The sequence below is a fragment of the Acinonyx jubatus genome, chromosome D1 (assembly GCF_027475565.1).
Source record: "Acinonyx jubatus isolate Ajub_Pintada_27869175 chromosome D1, VMU_Ajub_asm_v1.0, whole genome shotgun sequence".
NCBI classification, from domain to species: Eukaryota; Metazoa; Chordata; class Mammalia; order Carnivora; family Felidae; genus Acinonyx; species Acinonyx jubatus.
In genome coordinates this window covers 9,922,544-9,939,881 of record NC_069390.1, presented here as the reverse complement: position 1 = coordinate 9,939,881, position 17,338 = coordinate 9,922,544, and the positions used below count along the sequence as shown (strand labels likewise).

General features: G+C 58.8%; 1 protein-coding gene across 4 annotated transcripts; it reads left to right on the top strand.

The window, feature by feature from the left end:
- The first annotated feature begins 616 nt into the window (after positions 1-616).
- Positions 617-8,277, top strand: PPP1R32 (protein phosphatase 1 regulatory subunit 32). Of its 4 annotated transcripts, none has more exons than XM_027045663.2 (13): positions 617-774; positions 1,264-1,462; positions 1,668-1,821; positions 2,766-2,894; positions 3,541-3,604; positions 4,058-4,170; positions 4,541-4,600; positions 4,737-4,823; positions 5,374-5,487; positions 5,569-5,663; positions 7,265-7,429; positions 7,919-8,000; positions 8,179-8,277. In XM_027045663.2, the coding sequence occupies exons 1-12, from the start codon at positions 666-668 to the stop codon at positions 7,986-7,988; spliced, it is 1,359 nt and encodes a 452-aa protein (XP_026901464.1). In that variant the 5' UTR covers positions 617-665; the 3' UTR covers positions 7,989-8,000; positions 8,179-8,277. The 4 variants fall into 4 exon arrangements, with proteins under 4 accessions (XP_026901464.1, XP_026901465.1, XP_026901467.1 ...); XM_027045664.2 differs by having other exon boundaries at positions 8,149-8,277; XM_027045666.2 differs by lacking the exon at positions 2,766-2,894.
- The last annotated feature ends 9,061 nt before the right edge of the window (positions 8,278-17,338 follow it).

Here is a 17,338-nt window from a genome sequence, read left to right as displayed (position 1 = left end):
CGGTTGCTAGGCAACACACTGTTTCTCCCGGCCTGGCCACCTCCCAGAGGGCCTGGGCTTCTCTGGAGCAGCTCCTGCCTCCCGAAGCCTCTCTCGCCAGACCTCAGAGCCACAGCAGAGGGCAGGTGAGGGTGGGGCCAGCTGTGGTTGGGCCCCAGGAGGGCTGAGCCAACTTCCTCCAGCGAGGCCCAGGAGCTGGGGGAGAGACAAGGAGCCCTGGGCTGGGAGTGAGCTCTGGAGCCCGGGTGGCCAGGAATCCCCAGGTGGGAGGGTGTCTGTCCATTCAGTCCGCAGAGGAGACCATGAGGGGATTGAGATCAGGAGCTGGCAGTCGGCCACCTATTATGAGCGAATTCTTCATCTTCTGGAAGCTCGGTTTCCCGGCTATACCCTGGGGAGATGACAACAAGTTGTGGGGAAGGCGAAACGAATGCATATGAGTGAAGGGTTGACAACGAGGACTCTTTTCTTTGGGGTGCGGGTGTCGGTGGAGAGGGACAGGCCGAAGGGGAAGGCACTGGCTGGGTGGGGTTCGAGCTTCACCTCCATGGTCTCTGCAGCCCGGGACCTGAGCCAGGCTCGGGGCCTTTGGGCTGCTGACCTGATGGGGCTCCTTGTGTGTCCTTCCTAGGTGCCCCCCCCTCGGGGCCCTGCCCCACAGCATCATGATGGGGAAACTCCCCTTGGGGGTTGTGTCCCCTTACGTAAAGATGAGTTCAGGAGGCTGCACGGATCCCCTGCAATTTTACGCCACCACTTACTGCACAGCCTATGGTGAGGACCCCTTTGGGCAGGAGCCCCCCCACCCCCCTTCCCGGACCCGAGGCAGGATGGGAGGAGGCCCTCCCACTGGGAGAGGAGCAGCCTGTCCGGTCTGTCACCACTCGGAGCGACCCCAGCACGCCGAGGTTCCCCAAGGAACCTCCCAAGGACTGTGAGCCTCCCAAGGACTGTGTCCACACCTGTACTGTCAGGCTGGCTTTGCCCTGCTGCCCCCATCCCCCTCTCCTCCCCCCCCATTTCTGCCACACTGACCTTGTCCCCACCTCGTCGTTTCTATTTCCTGCTGCCACGGTCTCGAAGGGCCAAGCTTTCACGGCTCTTGTCACACTTGTTCCAGCCCCTGGCTCTATGCCTTCTCCATCCCAAGGGGCCTGGGCCCCTGTGTGTGTGTGGGGGGGGGGGGGGTTGCTGGGAGGCCCTGCTCACTGCTTTTCCACTCCGCTGACCCTTGGTCCTGTCTTCTCGCTCCCCCTCTGACAGGTCAGGAGGAGTTCAGGCCCCGCATGGGCAGTCACGAAGGCACAGGCTACAAATCAAATTACCGTCCTGTGGTCTCATACCAGGCCAATCTCGATGCCTTGGACAACCCGGCCATGGGGCACGGTCCGTACAATCCCTTCTCACCCCCTGCTCCGCTGAGCCTTAGCTCTCAGGGCCATCGAAGCTCATCAGACCCACTGTAAGCTCCGTGCGCGGAGGCCCTGACCCTTACCTGGCCTAGGTCTGGGACCCTGGGGCACTTGGGGCGCAGCGCCCAGCCTGGGGCCCAAAGGCAGGCGGACTCCTGCGGGAGGTTCCAGGGGAGTGGGAAGCTTCTAGAGATAAGCACAGCAGCCTCCACGTGGCCCTGGTGGTAATCGCTCCGGCTCCTGCCCCACCCTCAGGGAACAAGTCCGCCCCAATTTCCAGTCAGTGACCAGTCAGAGTTACCGCCCCCTGGAGGTGCCTGATGGCACATACCCGCTGCCCTGGAACATGCACCAGACCAGCTCTGGCTATTCTCGGGAGAAGCCCAGCGCGGCGACCCCTACTAAAGAGGTCAGTGCTGGGGGGGAGAGGGGGAGCCCAAGGCTGGGGTAGAGGAAGAGCCGAAGGGAAGAAAGGGTGAGGATCCGTCCGGCAGGGTGAACTGCACCACGAAGGGTTGGTCAAGGCTGAGATGACTGGGCACAGGGGAGCCACATGGGGGCTGGGAGTCGAACCACCTTTACCACCTTCATTCATTCAACCAGATTGTTCTGAACGTCTCTTCTATATATGAAGGCACAAGTGCTGGGGGAAAAAAAAGGCAGGGGGTGCAGCAGAAGTGAAGGGGTTGCAACGGCAAAGCAGGAGGGTTGGAAAAGAGCTTGCTATGGGGACATGAGTCAAAGAATCAAGGGAGGTTAGTGTGCCTCTAAATGCAGCGCTGTGAGAGATAGAGAGTTCCAGGCAGCGCAGACAGCACGTGCAAAGGCCCTGCGGTGCGAGTGTGTGATGTGACAAAGAACAGCAGGGAGGCAGATGGCTGCAGCCAAGTGAGGAGCCGAGGTCCTCGCGGGTGGCTGTCAGGCCATGGGATTCTACTCCCAGTGCAGTGGGAAGATTGCAGGGCTCTGAGCAAAGGAGGGACGTGACCCAACTTCATTATAAAGGGGCCCCTTGAGGGGCGCCTGAGTGGCGCCGTCGGTTAAGCGTCCGACTTCAGCCAGGTCACCATCTCGCGGTCCGTGAGTTCGAGCCCCGCGTCGGGCTCTGGGCTGATGGCTCGGAGCCCGGAGCCTGTTTCTGATTCTGTGTCTCCCTCTCTCTCTGCCCCTCCCCCGTTCATGCTCTGTCTCTCTCTGTCCCAAATAAATAAATAAACGTTGAAAAAAAATAAAAAAAAAAAAAGGGGGCCCCTCAGGCTACAGATACTCCATAGGGGTCAAGGGAAGAATCAGAGTCGAGAAGTGACTGCCATCGCCTCACCTGGAGAGTGACTGGCCGCTTCTCCCTCCCAGGTCAGGAAGGTCCATTTCGACACCCAGGACTATGGGCCGCAGGCCATCATAGGGCTGGAACCCAGGGACATGCCCCTGCTCCACCAGCAGCAGGGCAAGGGCTCGCTGGAGTGGGAGAACTCCCGGCATGTGAGTGGGCAGCCCCCAGCAAGGGCTGTGCCCTGGGCAGAGGGGCCAGACCCACTCCCTTCCCCTCCCGGAGACATGTACCTGCTCTGACTCACCCTGAAAGCTAGCTAAATAAAGGTGGACTAAGCATATCTAGAAACAGTGGGGAGAGCCAAGGTCATTTGTTATTTCCAAGACAGCATCAGAGCGGTCCTCCCAGGCTTCCTTACTCGTGTCTTGGGATTTAACCCCAGGGGCCCCTTCCCTCCCCTCTCCCATGCAGACCTGTTCAGCCTTGGGCCGTGAATTGTGAAGTAAGCACCCATTTTTCTTCCCTCAGCCTCTCTCCTTGCTTTGGGCCCCCTCCTAGTCTGGGTCCCAGGGCTCTGGGCCCCCTGTTCATTCCTGGGAGTCCGGTGTGGGATGTGACAGTCGCACTGCCACAGGGGAACCGTGTTCTCATGGTGGAATTTATGGGGCTCGGATGCCCCATCAGAGACAGATTTGGGTCAGGAGCGCTGTGCTGGCCCTCCCTGCTCAGAACGGGCCACACAGGTCTACTCAGAGCACGGATAACTGAAGAGCCACCACTGCCACCAGCCACCTCGTGGGCCCTGTTCTCTCTTACGTCCCCCCCCCCGCCCCCGGCTCACCTTCTGCGTTCCAGGGCCCGCGCTTCCTGACTTCTGAGTACAATTCCAAGTATCTCAAGGAGACTTCAAACCAGCCAGGTAGGCACACGTCTGAGCTCACGCCTCTCTCCCACTATATTACCCTACACCTGAGCCCTAGGAGAGACGCCAGGGGACCCGGATGAGCTGGCACAGGACAAAGAAGGCACCAGCGGGAGAAAAAAGGACACACAGGCAGCTTGGGGGAGACGTGCCTTAGTGCCAATCCCCCAAGGACACCTCACTCGCTTAGGAGGGCTGTTGAACCTGACCATAGCCGCCTCCTGGCCCATCAGCCCTGCCCTTCCTTCTCCTCTTCTCCTCTCCCCTCTCGCTGTCTATCTTGGACTCTGAAGTCTTCCAGATGCCCACGATCCTGTGGCTTGGGCCTCCAGACCCTTGGAGCCAGCTCTGTGCCTGCTGGCTGGGACACTGAGCCTCTGGAGGCCATGTGGGCAGGGCCAGGTGGCTGGGGTGGGGCTGGGGGCAGCACAGGGGGGATGTCTTTTGCAGATCTCTTGCAGAAGATATCAACTGGCTCCAAGGAGGAGACTGGCTTCACTGAAGAGTCTACCAAGAACCCCATTGGCTTCCAGCCACCCTCCCAGACCGTCCCTGGGGACCCGGTAAGTCAGGCTGGTGCCCACTAGGACCTCAGGGTGACTTCTAGCTTCTTTAAAAGTGTGAGCTGCGGAACCCTTTGTTCAAACACAAGATGAACGAGTGTGGGTAAAAACCACTGCTTTGGTCCAGCCCCCCCCCCCCCGGCCCCATTTTAAGGATGAGGAGACTGAGGTCCAAAGAGGAGAAGGGGCAGAGAGCCAGTGTTTGGACAAGAGTTCAGACCAGAGCCCTGGCCTGCTGATTCCTGTTCAGCATTGCTCTCCCCAAACTCTTCCCTTTCCTCAGTTGCCCCAATGATACCCACTTGTGAGCCCTCCCCTGCACGCAGGACAAGGGGCCGCTGCTTATGTTCCTCTGGGGGCCTCTTTCCAGGTCCTCCACCCTGGCCGGAGTGTCACCAGGTCCGACTTTCTCCCCACGACCCACATTCGTGTAAGCTGAGCTGGTGGGGGTGAGGGCTGTCTGACCCACAGCCTGGGGTCCTTCTGTGGGGCCCTCAGGACACTACCTGGAAGGGTGTGGGGGGAGCAGGCACGCTGTGGTGCCAGGGCCTGCATTCCTGCCACAGGGGGATGAGTTCCTGCCTGTGCTGGCCAGAGGCTCCGAGCGGGAAACAGGCTACAGCCAAGTGAATGAGAGGTTGCTGAACCCCAGAGTGAGTGGCCTTCTGCGGGGGGGGGGGGGGGTGCTCCCTCAGAGCAGGAGCACTCTACGGGAGGAGACAGGGAGGTCTCTTGGGCGCAGTGGCATTTGGGCACTAAAGAATGGGAAGAATCGGGATGTTTTGGACATCCTGGTGGAGGAGTAAAGGCCTAGGAAGCCGGAAAGTGAGGCGTGTCTTTGTTTTTGTTTTGTTTATTTTGAAAGAGAGAGAGAGAGAGAGGAACAGAGAGGGGGAGAGAGGGAGAGCATGAGCAGGGGAGAAGCAGAGACAGAGAGAGAGAGAATCCCAAGCAGGCTCCGCACTACCAGTGCAGAGCCCGACGCAAGGCTCGAACTCATGGCTCGTGAGCCGAAACCAAGAGTCGGACGTTCAACCGACTGAGCCACCCAGGCATCCCGAGGGGTGTCTTTCAAACCAGGAATTTGGTTTGTCTGGAGGGGGAAGGGCGAGGCCCCAGGGCCACATCTGCCTACGCTCCCTCTATCCTTGCTGCCTCGCCCTGGCCACCCGGCCACCTTTCTTGTGGCTCTGTCCTCTGCAGGTGCCCCCACCCAGCCCACGGCCTAGCAGCGTGAGCCACAGGCAATTCCAGCCCCCCCAGCGGGTGCAACAGACCAACGTTGCCCTGCTTGGCAGGGAGATTGTGGGAAACAAGGTGAGGCCGGGGTGCCCAGCCCCACTCCCGAATCTCGACCTCGTCCCGGCCTGACACGTCCCCTCTATACCTCTTGTGCAGGAGCCCACAGGGTTCAGCCTTAACAACCCCAGCTACATCCGGAGCCCCTATGACCCAGACATGGATAATCAGTACCTGACCACCTACAACCAAGGGTAAGCCCCCCTTCCCCGTGCAAATCGACGGCCGTGACGCCGACGTGCGGTTTGTAGACAGACACTGGGACAAGTCACGAGCTCACAAGTCTGTGAGGTAGACCAACACTGAATCAATGTGGGTTCCCCCAGAAGCAGCCCCGGAGCCAAGGATTTGAGTGCAAGCCTCTTACTGGGGAGTGTGGGGGAGTGGGAAAGTGGTATGGGGAGAGGAAGGCAGCCCCAAGCGAGTGTGGTATCAGCCAGATATCCCGCGGGAAGACTCCAGAAAACGGTGCAAACACACAACCCGGGATCATCCCAGCCAAGCGGGGAGAGAGCTAGGGGGCTGATACCTCCACACCCATCGGTCGTTAGTTAAGGGCTGTCCCCAGGGACCATACTAAGAATCCCCGGTACCTCCTTGCTCAGGCAAAGCGAGCTGTAGCAGCCTCTGGGACGCCTTCCTCTGCACTCCTCTCTGATGCAGTGCAGGCCATCGATGCCCAGGCTGGTGGGCTCAAGGGGGCCCGGGTGGGACAGTATCCCATCTGCTAAGATCCTACATCCAGTCCATGGCAGGCGGGCTCTGTGCTCCCCAGAAAGTAAGCTCTGTGCCGGGCATCAGGGAGGGCTTCCAGGAGGAAGTGGCCCTAGAGCTGTTGGGAAGCGCTCCTGGGGCCAGGACTGGATGGGGAGGGCATTACAGGGGTGGGATCAAGGAGGTGTAATTCTCTGGACAAAAGCCTCCTAGCACAACATCTGCCCTCTGTGTGTCCGCCTGTGTCCACACTGCCCCCCAATTCCTTGGTCTCCCAAGATGCCTCCCATGCTCGGGCTAACTCCCCTCTTTGGGATGTGGACTTTGAAGCTCAGAGGGGGGAAGTGACGCCGGAGCCACACGGCAGAGCCAGCCGTGACCTGCTCCAGGTCCCACGGAGGGCGAGGGGGAGGGGCTGAGACTCACTCTGGGTTTTGGGGGACAACAGTGTCCCTGCAAATGCCCTCGTCCTGTAGCTGCTCTGGCAGAACCTCTGCCCCAACCGGCTCTGCGGGGTCCTTCTCCCACCGCCCCCCCCCCCTCGGCTTTCCTGAGCTCCTGCCCGTTGTCAGGCACGCTGCCCTTCCCCAGGGGTGGTAACCACTGATTTTCCCACTTACCTGTCTGCACCCCTACTTTGTAAGCCCCAGGGCGGGGCCCACATCGTACTCCCCGGCACTTTCAGAGCCTGGCCCAGTGCTCAGTGAATAGTAGCAAAACGGAAGCCAAGTGGATCCCCTGGAGAGAAAGGATGGATGGGGTCTCCACTCCCCACCCCTGAGGTGTTCACAGGCCGGGGAGGCGCTCTTAAAGGGCCCTTTACGTTCCCAAGTGCTGGCTCAGCATGGGGGGCTGCACAAAGGAGGGCCATCCAGCTCACGGCAGAGCCAGCGTCCCCCATGCGGGCAGGGGCTCAGGGAGTGCCCATCAGAGGGCACAGCGTGGGCCAAGGTAAAGAAGCTGGAGGGATCGGAGGCAGTCTGCCCTGCTGGATTCAAGATTCCCGTCCCGGAAGGGCAGAGAGGCCACAGAGGTGGGCAGAGGCCGACTTATAGCCAAGAACCCCCTCCCTGTGCTGCAGGTACTTTGAGAACATCCCTAAGGGTCTGGACCGAGAAGGCTGGACCCGAGGTGGCACCCAGCCCCAGAAGCCTGGAGGCTACGCCCTCAACCAGCCGGTCACCCGCATGGAGGCCACCCCCACCCCCATGGAGAGCCTAAGGCGCCTGCACCCTCACGTGGGAAGGTAGCTGGCCCTCTCTCCCCCGGCTTTGCCCTTTGCTGAATCCAGGCCTTTCCCCAGCTTCTGCCCTCCCTCACTCCCTCCCTCCATTCGTCTGTCTGTCTGAGAGGCCCCTTTCCTCTCTCAGGTTTGTTCACTGCTTTTCCTGCTACCCCCCTCTCCCCAGCGACCCCTCCCTCTGTGGGGGCTGCCCTCCACCCTCCTTGTTCCCGTCCCCATCCCGGAGGCCAGCACCTGCTCCCTGCCTGGCTGCGTGGGGGGTGGGGACAAAGCCGAATGGACTGTGGTTCAGCCTCACTCTGACTCCTTTCGGCTCAGTTCAGTTTTCCCCAAATTACATTTGTAAGACAGTGGCCCAGAGTTGGCGGGCACAGAGCGTTTGTGGCTTGGCCAACCCCAGCCTTCACTGGGGCTGAAGGCTGCCCCAGGGGAGGGGCAGGCAGAGCAGAAGGTTCCACCCGGCACCGCTCCCCCCTCCCCCCTCCCCTGCAGAACCCTGATCCCGGAGGACCCCTTCTACCGAGCTGTGCCTCCCAGCAGCCACTTTGCCACATCCAGCTGAGCCTGAGTCTGGGTAAGGGGCTCCCCTGCGGGGCCGGCCCCACTTCCCCAGCCCTGGGACAAGCAAGCCCTGATGGAGACCCTGTCCCAGAGTGGGGAGGGGGGGTGGTGGGAGACTGGGGACCTCTCAGGGTGGAGGAGTGCCCAGAGCCACCCTGCAGCCCCTCAAGGGGCATCTCCACTCTCCACAGGTTTGCCAACCCAGCTGGACAGGAGCAGATTCCCATCCCTTCCCCTGCTGGGACTCCCCTGGCTACTTTCCTAATGAAATAAAGAGCCTTGAAGCGGGCCAGCACGTCTAGTCCCTGCCAGGGGAGCTGGGGAAGGATTGGGGAGAGCGCGGCCAGAGTGCTGCAGTTGGGTGGCCGGGGGGGGGGGGGGGGGGGGGGGGGCGGGCGGCAGGGCCAACTCTGGAGTCAGGGAGGTCGTGTTGGACTCACTGTGATGCTATGGACCCGGACACAGTTTCCTCTTCGGTCAAGGGGTCTCCTACAGCCTGTGCTGAGGGCTCAGTCAGTGTGGGGTGGGGGGAGGAAGCCCCAGGAGGGAGCAAGTGGGACAGAGTAGGGGGAGGCAGAGGGGGGACAGAGACGGGTCTAGGAAGAATATGTTTATAAAATGGGGCAGTGGGACCATAGTGGGGCAGGGGAATCTGAGCAGGACTTCCAGGGTCCTTCTGAGTCCCACACTGGATGGTTTAAAAGAGAAGGGAGGACCGAGGGGAAGGCAGTCATAGAGATCTCTCCCCAGAGACGGATGGAGAGAGGTCTGCAACTGGATGGACACCTGGACACTGACACAGGAAGGAGTGGAGGCTGGTTGAAAAACCTGGTGCCTCAGGGCAGCCCTTTTGTGAGAATTAAAACGAGTGCCCCCCCCCCCCACTCCGCCCACCGCTCCTCAAGAGGGAACTCTTGGGAAGTAAACGCCTTCCTTCCTCCAGAAGCTGTAGCCTAACACCGGGCCGGCAAGGCAGAACCTGGGCTGCCTCTCAGTGCCTGTCCCCTCCGCCAGGTGCATTTGCACGGTGCACAACTATACAACTGTATGCTGTGGCCCCGCCAGCGCCATCTCCTCCTTATATAAAGGGACTCTGGCCCCAGAAAGAGTGCACGAGTGGCTTGAGGTCCCCAGGGTAGAGAGGCAGCAGCAGCCCCAGGCTTGGCTGTCCCCTGCACCTTTCAGGCTGGCCTGCGTGCAGAGGGGCAGACTCTGGTCTAGCAGCTGCCCCCTCCCCCACCCCTCAGTGGGTATCTGTGGAGCCGCACTGCTGGCCCCCCCCAGGCCTGGGTGTACCAGCAGTCTTGAGTGGCAGGCCCGGGGGGCTGTCCTCACTCGGCCTGGCTGGGGCTCCATGTGGGATGTGGGTGGCTCCAGCTGGCTCCAGCACTGGAGGAGGGGACTGGGGACACAGAGTCTCTCAGCTACAAACCCAGCCAGACTCAGGACCCAGTGACAGCCGCCCGGACTGTGGGTGCGTCCTGCGGGTCCATGGCCTCTGGTACTGGGGGCAAGTTACCAAATCAGGGGTTTGCCAACTGGGCTGGGGGTCTGTTGTGGCCTGGCCACAGTGAGGTCGGGGGTGGGAAAGAGATCAACCAGCCCCTCCAGCCCACGGTCTCTCACACACACACACACACACACACACACACACTGCTTCACATCTCCATTTCTTTCTTCCCCTCCAGTGTCCTTTTACAGCTCAGGTTTCCTGCTCACCCCTCCTCTGTCTGACTCAGTAAGGGATATGGTGTCGGGGGCATTGGAGACTGATGACGCGCTCTCTCCATGGCCTCCCTCTCCCATTGTCCGGCACCCAGTTTCCAGGCCGTGTGAGCTGGGGCCACCCCACGCTGTTTCCTGAGCTGGGAGCTAAGGACTCCACCCCAGAGAGGAGGCTGAGCAGTGCCCCTCTGCTCCCCTTAGCTCCTGCCTTGGCCCCCTGTGGCTTCTCTCCAGGAGCCCCATCCTGACCTCTCCGTTTGGATCCTGGACCCCAGCCCAAGAGGCTGTGTGAGGGTGGGGTGACTCAGGGCATGCGGTGGCAGAAAGCGGGTGCAAGAGGACCCAACGCCTAGCCTAGATGTTTCTGGAAGTCCTGCCCAGTACAGGGCACGGATGTCCCCATCTTCTAGATGAGGAGACAGACACAGAGGCGGTGCCATCGGCCATGGGTCGCGCAGCAGCAAGATCTGTGGGTGGGGGCCTGCTGGTAAGGGCGGGAGGGGGGAGCCCGGACTGGCAGCAGCCTGGTGGGGGCGTGAGTTGCCTCCAAATCACACCCGCCTTCCTGGCCTCTGCCCACCCCGCTAGGTTTCTCAAAGCAGGCCCCTTGGGGGAGGGTGTGTGAGCCGGACGGTGAATTAAACGGGCGGCACGGCCAGTTGTGGGCGCTGTAAGGGGCAAGGCCGTGGGCAAGGACACAGTGCAGGGGCCAGCTCAAGGCTAGGGAGCCCTTCTTTGTCCTCCTCCTCAATGATGGGGCTCAACAAAGCCACAGAGGACGTCTGTCTTGTTCACAGTGGAGACTCCAAAGCCCAGGACAGTGCCTGGCACATTTGCAGGTGTTCAGGAAGTATTAGAGAATGAATGAATGAATGAACGACCGAGTGGATGAACACTGCCTGTCAGCGGAGCACCAGATTTGAGCTTCTGGGTGTCACTTGCCCTAGTCCCAGGATGTCAGTCATCCAGGCCTCCTGTGTATGTACAGGCCAGCAGCTGAGACCCTGCTGTGCCTACCCCCCACCCCTTGCACGGATGCCACAGCTGTGACCTTGCAGGACCTCTGAGTTTTAAGGCTCCGGGCCTCCTCTTCTCTTTGTATGTGCCCCTTGCCCTCCCCTCAACCGTGCCCACCCTCTGACCAACCCCAACCAAACTCCCCTGTCCTGTCTTGAGGGCCTCACATTCTAATCTTGACGCCCCCCGCCCACCCCCCACCCGCCCCCCGCCACTGGCCCCAAGACCAGGATCGGGTCGGTGCAAACCTCTCTGTGTCCCCAGGGGAGGAGGGGTAGATACTTTCCCCGCTGTGGCCACTCAGGTTACTGAAACCCCACTGAAGTGCTGGCCTTTGCCACAGCACACCTGCTCCGTGCTGTCAGGTGACTGCGGGCGCGGATAACGTGGCTTCGTTTGGGGAGGCCCCATCCCCTTGCCCCTCCGAGACGTGAGTCTTTGGCCCAGCCGCAGCCGGCCTCAGCCCAGAGCCCTTTCTTCTCCCCGGGCCCAGGCAGGCAGCGGAGCAAAGCTGTCCTGACATGAGCTCTGGAGTCAGACAGCCTGGGTTCGTACCCAGCTCTCCGCAGCCTGCCACCCGCCGGGGAGGCCACTTGACCATTCTCAGCTGCAGTTAATAGCATTACCCACGCCATAGGCTAAACAAAATGACAGGTATCGAGTGCTTGCTGGCGAACAGTAGCTGGCTTGATGCTGGAGCAGAGGAACCAGAGGCCCACATAGGAGTGGGGACTTGGGACACTCATGGGGTCTGGCCGTCGTCTCGTCCCGCTTGGCCCGGGACAGGCGCCCTCAGGACCCTTGTCCAGGAGCAGCCCCCTCTCGGGTGCGTAATCCACCGGCACAGCCAGGAGGCCTAGGCTGCTCCTGTCGTGTCCCCAAGGCCAACTCCTGCCAGGCTCTCTGGCAAGCGGCCTGCCTCTTCCCTCACCTGGAAACCAGGGCTTGGGTGTTGAGGTGAGTCACTCTTAGTGGGTGCTGATTGTAGCTGCTACCAGAAGCTTCCTTCCCCTCCCCGCAGATATTCTAGAAGCCATTCTGAGGTGTACAATGACGATGATTAACTTTATTAAGCCCCCACAGCCTGCTGGGTGCTGGGAATATTCCGTGGGCCTTCATTTTCTCAGCAAGAACACGGAGGGGCCTCCCTCGGGGGGGGTAGTTTGGGGGTGCAGGTGGGTGCTGTGCTGACAGCTGCGGTGTGGGGGTGTGGAGGCCCGAGGGCTGATGGGACGGCAGGATTGGGAGGAACGCTGGATGTCACGCCATCGGGCCCCACTCCTGACGCACGGGGACCTGTGTGAGGCCGCTGCCTGTCATGGCACTGTGGCAGCTGATGTTGACAGGTACCATCTGGCCGGGTCACGTGGTGACAGGAAGAGCCACCAGCTCACAAGCTTGACAGCTGGCCAGCTGGGAAAAGGCACCTGTCTGTGGGAACTGGAGGCCCCCGGGGGGGGGGGGGAGGGGGTTAGGAGGAAGCTTGCGTGGGAAGGACCGTGGGTTCGCTAAACCCAGACAGATGGAGGGCCCGAAACTCAGAATCTGATCCCCACTTTCCTCTCGGACCATCTGGAGGGCCACCCATTCTCGAGGAAATTTTCCCAATTGTCAAATACACAAGGGCAGAGGAGGAGCGGGACCCAGGAACCCACCCCCCCCTTCCCCCACCTGGGGGCCTCCGTTCAAGGTCAGAGGAGAGCCTGCCAGTCTTTCGGGCCTTTGGACACTCCTTGCTTCTCACGAGGCTGCTCTGCCAAGAACGTTCTTGGAATCATAAAGCTTCACTCCTGGAAGGACCTCTGTCATAACAGTTAACCTGGGCCAGACAGACGAGACAGCCTCCCAAGCCACGCAGCTTGGTAAGCACATACTCGGGTCTCTGCGCTCTGAACACAAGGCCTTCCCCATGGTATCACTGACCTGGGGCCCTTAAGTGGGCTGAAGTCGGGACCTGGAAGCTTCCTAGGAGAACCGGGCATCTCCTTGGCAGCCAGCAAGGCGTGGGGCTTGGTTTTCTTTGGCTGAAGGGGGAACGTGTGAGTACGAGTGTGTGTTAACGTGCGTATGTCCTCAGAGATCCCCAGCTTAAAGGGACAGGTCAGAAGGACATCGGCCTAGCCCACCTATCCTCAGAGGGACACTGGGTGATGCTGAAGGAGCTGTGTCCAGGCAAGACTTTATGGGACTCTGGGCCCCAGCACGCCTACTGTGGCCCCAGTGACAAGGGGTGGTCCCTATGGCAAGAGCCTTGCCGCAGAAACACGTTCTCCTGGAGGGCTCTGGCACCAGGGGCAGGAGGCTTTAAAGAACACGGGCAAACGGACTCCCGAGCGTATCCAAGGCACCTGGCAGTGTGGGCACTCCTGGGTACCGCAGTGAAAACCCTGGAGTGTGGGACAGCGGACCCTCCACTGTGACCATGTGGTCCCCTTAGTGCCCCACACTGCAAGTAACAGAAACCGACTTCAGCTAATGGAAGCAGAAAACGAGCTTACTACAAGGATTTCCGAGCTCACGGAATCTTTAGGTAGACTGGAGAACAAAGCGTGGACGCTACCCAGCCAAGAACAGGGGTCAAAATCGTCCCATGAGCCCGGGCGCCCGGCGACAGCCTGCCTCCCCCATTGCCGATGCCCCCGCCCAGCCTCAGAAGGGATTCTGCTCCGCAGCTCAGATTTCCGATTCCAGATCAAGGGTGGGCGCTTTTCTGCTGGGTGGCTCCGAGGTCCCATGCCTGCACCCAGCTTGCCGAGGAAGCTGGGACAGTGAGTTCGTTTCCGGCATTTTCACCTTCCACAGGAGGAAACGGGTTCTGTTTCCTGAGTCGGTTGGGATCGTCCGAAGAAGAAGAAGGCTGAGGGGTCCGGGGATTTCAAATATCCTTCACATCCGGGTTACCAATGAGAAGGAAGCGAGCGTTTGTGCAATGCCTTAGGCACTGGGCAGGGATGCTGCTTGCCTTTAAGGACACTCTGGGAGACATGGGGAACAGACAGATCCCCTCCCTCAACTTCCCTTATAGTCTACCAACCTGCGAGGTTGCTGATGCAAAGGCGCCCCCTGGGCCGGGGTTCCACTCTACGTGGCGCCATCTGCACAGCGGGTGTGGACCTCACAGACACCTAGTCAGGAGCTCGGAAACGCACCGTGGTGTGTCTGTAACTGAACTTAGCGAAGACGTCCATCGATGGCCTCCAGGCCAACTTCCTCATCTCCTCTAAACTCTGTCCATTCGGGACTCAAATCCAATCTGCCCCTCCTCCCTTTCCTGTCCTCTTTAGCAGCGTGTGGAGCTTGCTCTTGGGGGGCAGGCAGCCACCTATGTGGACTCCCCCGGAGATGTGGACCCTCCACTGTGATCTTTGTGGGTTTTGGTCAATCCACACTTGTCCTCCCCACACCTGCCCCGAAGCAGCTGGGACCTTCTGAGCTCTGGTTGCCAGGGTTCTGCGAACCAGCCTCCAGCGGGGCCACACATGCAGCCCCTCGAGGTCTATCAGCTGCTGTCAGCACGCCAAGTCTATCTCAGAGGTGCAGAAACTTCTAGATGCTCTCTCCCATGAGAGAGCAGTTCAAGGGTAGAGGGTTCAGATGAGGGGCTAGCTCACCTCAATTTCGACTCTCCTGAGCCTTCTCTATCCAGACAGGGGCACTCGTGGGAAGCCTGATACATTCCTAGGCCACACTTGGTAAGGAAATTGTGGATTCCCTCTGCCCTGGTGTCCTCTAAGTGTTCCTGGGATGGTTTCCATGCCACCCTCTGCCTCAGCCCAGAGCAACTGAAGCCTGAGCACTTTTGCGCGATGTACCCATCCATCTGTAGGGGTGCAGCTCTGCCCTTCTCTCCCACATACTGGTGAACCCTTCTCTCTTTTTGGGTGGGATCTAGGCCCCTGTGATGACACATGCTGGCCCACTCCAGGGCTTCCGGCATCAACTCCCCGCTCTCCAAGTTCAAAGCCAAGCTTTTGGACCTACACAAAAGATTTCTGTCTCAAAACCCAGCTCCCGCAAGGCTATAGTCTGAACTCGGGTTTCAAAGCGCCTTTTGCAACTCAAAGGCAGGGATTTGATTCTTTGTTCTGAGTTTCCCTCCTAGAGCGCGAGAGCAGGGAATATAGGAAGCCAATTTAGTATCTGACAGATGGGAATGGGTGTGTGCAAATTGTCTACAGGGGAGCATTGGTTAATATCTCAGAATGACGAACCCCAGGTCTCATATTACTCACCGATGCTTCATGATAATTCTTCAAGAGGGGGTGACTGCGCCCATTCCAAGGCCGGGACTAGGGTGAGGTGAGGGAGACGTCCTCCCAGGCACAGAATTTAGAAAAGTGTCAAAAAAAAAAAAAACCACAACAAAAAACCTCTGCAATCCAGATAAACAGTAGTGTCGTGCAATCGCTGAAAAAATAAAAGTGAATGCAAAAAAAATCACAGTGAACAAAATACCAACACTTTAAGACAGGACGAGACTTTCGGATATCTCCTCTTGCCAAAGGCTCCAATGGGGTTCATCACAGCACTGATACTGATCCTATCTTCATTTGAAACTGTAAGGTTTTGTTCATCGTAGATTTTCTGCATTAATTTCAGATCAAGAACCATCGCATTGAACTATTATTTATGTTGATTACTGAGGGTTTTTTTGGCACCCCCTCCAATTTTGTGCCTTGCTCACCTCGCCCTAGCCCTGGGCTTCCTCCTCCAGATGTGAACATCGAGGTTCAGAGGTGGTGAGTGGCTCAGGCAGAAGAGAGGGCCTCACACGTGCTGGCCGTGCAGGCACAGTGCCACAGGCACCGGGCTGAGTGTGTGGCATATCAGTGGATAAGGTCCCTGTCCTCACAGAGTTTGTATCTGGTAACAGGGGAAACACTTTCCAATCAAGTAACCCGCAGCTGATTATTTAATTACAATCGGGACAAGTACTTTGAAGGAGACACGTAAGAGCTCAAGAATCTACAGGATGGAGGCTTGACGGGCTCTGGAGGGTCCTGGAAGTACTCTCCGAGCAAGGAAAGTTGGAGCTGAAACCTTCAAGATGAGGAACGTGAGCCAAGTAGAGAAGGAAGAAGAGAAACCAGCATGTGTAGAGATCCTGGGGTAGAAAGAAGCTGGTGTGTGTGGGACACTGAGAGGAAGTGTGCAAGTCAGTTCGGGCTGATTCTGTAACAAACAGCCCCTAAGTCCAAATGGCTACACATATTAAAAATGCGTTTCTCAGGGTGCCCGGCTGGCTCAGTTGGCTAAGCGTCTGACTCCGGATTGCGGCTCAGGTCATGATCTCACGGTTCGTGGGTTCGAGCCCCGTGTTGGACTCGGTGCTGACAGTGCTGAGCCTGCTTGGGATGCTCTGTCTCCCTCTCTCTCTGCCCCTCCCCTACTCATGTGCATGCACCGTCTCTTTCTCTCTCTAAGTAAATAAACTTAAAGAAACCGTATTTCTCATTTGCCTCACAGTTTAACATGGGTCACTCATCTCCAAGTGGCGGGTTGGGGATCCGGGTCTTTCCACCTTTAATACTGCAGAAACCCAAAGAATAGAGGGTTGTGTCTGGATGTGGCGTGTATCACTTCTGCCCATTTCCACGGGCCCGGTGCTCCATCCAGGGCCCCACCCCATCGGCCTGGGAGAAGTAGCGGGCTAGCCGCTCAGCGAGGAGGAAAACAGAAGTCATGACCCTCAGCAGCCTCTGCCACAGGGAAGGGGGCCAGGCCGGGCAAGTATTTGGCGGTCATGGTCGAGACTGGCATCTATAGTCTTAGAGCAGAAGACCCAGCTTGCCCTTGATCACGGATCCAGAAATGCATTTTTTAAAATGTTTATTTATTTATTTTTTTGAGGGGGTGGAGAGGCAGAGAGAGAGAGAGAGGGAGAGAGAGAATCCCCAGCAGGCTCTGCACTTGTTAGCACAGGGCCCGATGCGGGGCTCGAACTCACAAACTGTGAGATCATGACTTGAGCTGAAGTTGAAAGCTTAACCGACTGAGTCATCCAGGTGCCCCATAGGAATGTATTAATGCAAAGGCAGCTGCTAGCCATGACCACTGTGGCCTCTTCCTGGAGAAGAAGCTATCATGCCCAGAACCCCTTAGGATGGTCAGGTTCCCGTCCATGGCATGGAGGTGTGGCCTTCACTCTCTTGGCCTCTTTTGCTCCAGCTCTGGTGTCCCTGGAAGGGAAAGGAGAGAACTCTCACCTTTCAACAGACCAGGCAGCTCACTCTCAGAGCTCAAGTTCCAGGGGAATGTGATCCTCAGATCATGTCTAGCCTCTAGTTTCTAGAAGGTCTGGGGAGCAGGCTGAGTTAGCCTCATGTGTTTGGCTACCCAGTGAAGGGCTCTGGTCTAATAATGGGTCAGAGACTACCTGGAATTCGCTAATAGGCAAATCCTGAGCCCAGATCACCACCTCTGCACTTGAGGACTTCTTTGCTCTGCCCTCTTGAACTTGGTTGAGGTTCCTAGGTTTGCCCTGTGGCTTCCAGGGTGCCCCTAGCTGCTCAAACACACGGAACCCTGGGGCCATGGATCAAAGTCTCCAAGTAGGGCAGTCCCGGCAGCCGTTTTGCTGTTTGGAGGATGGGAGCAGTCATTTGGGCA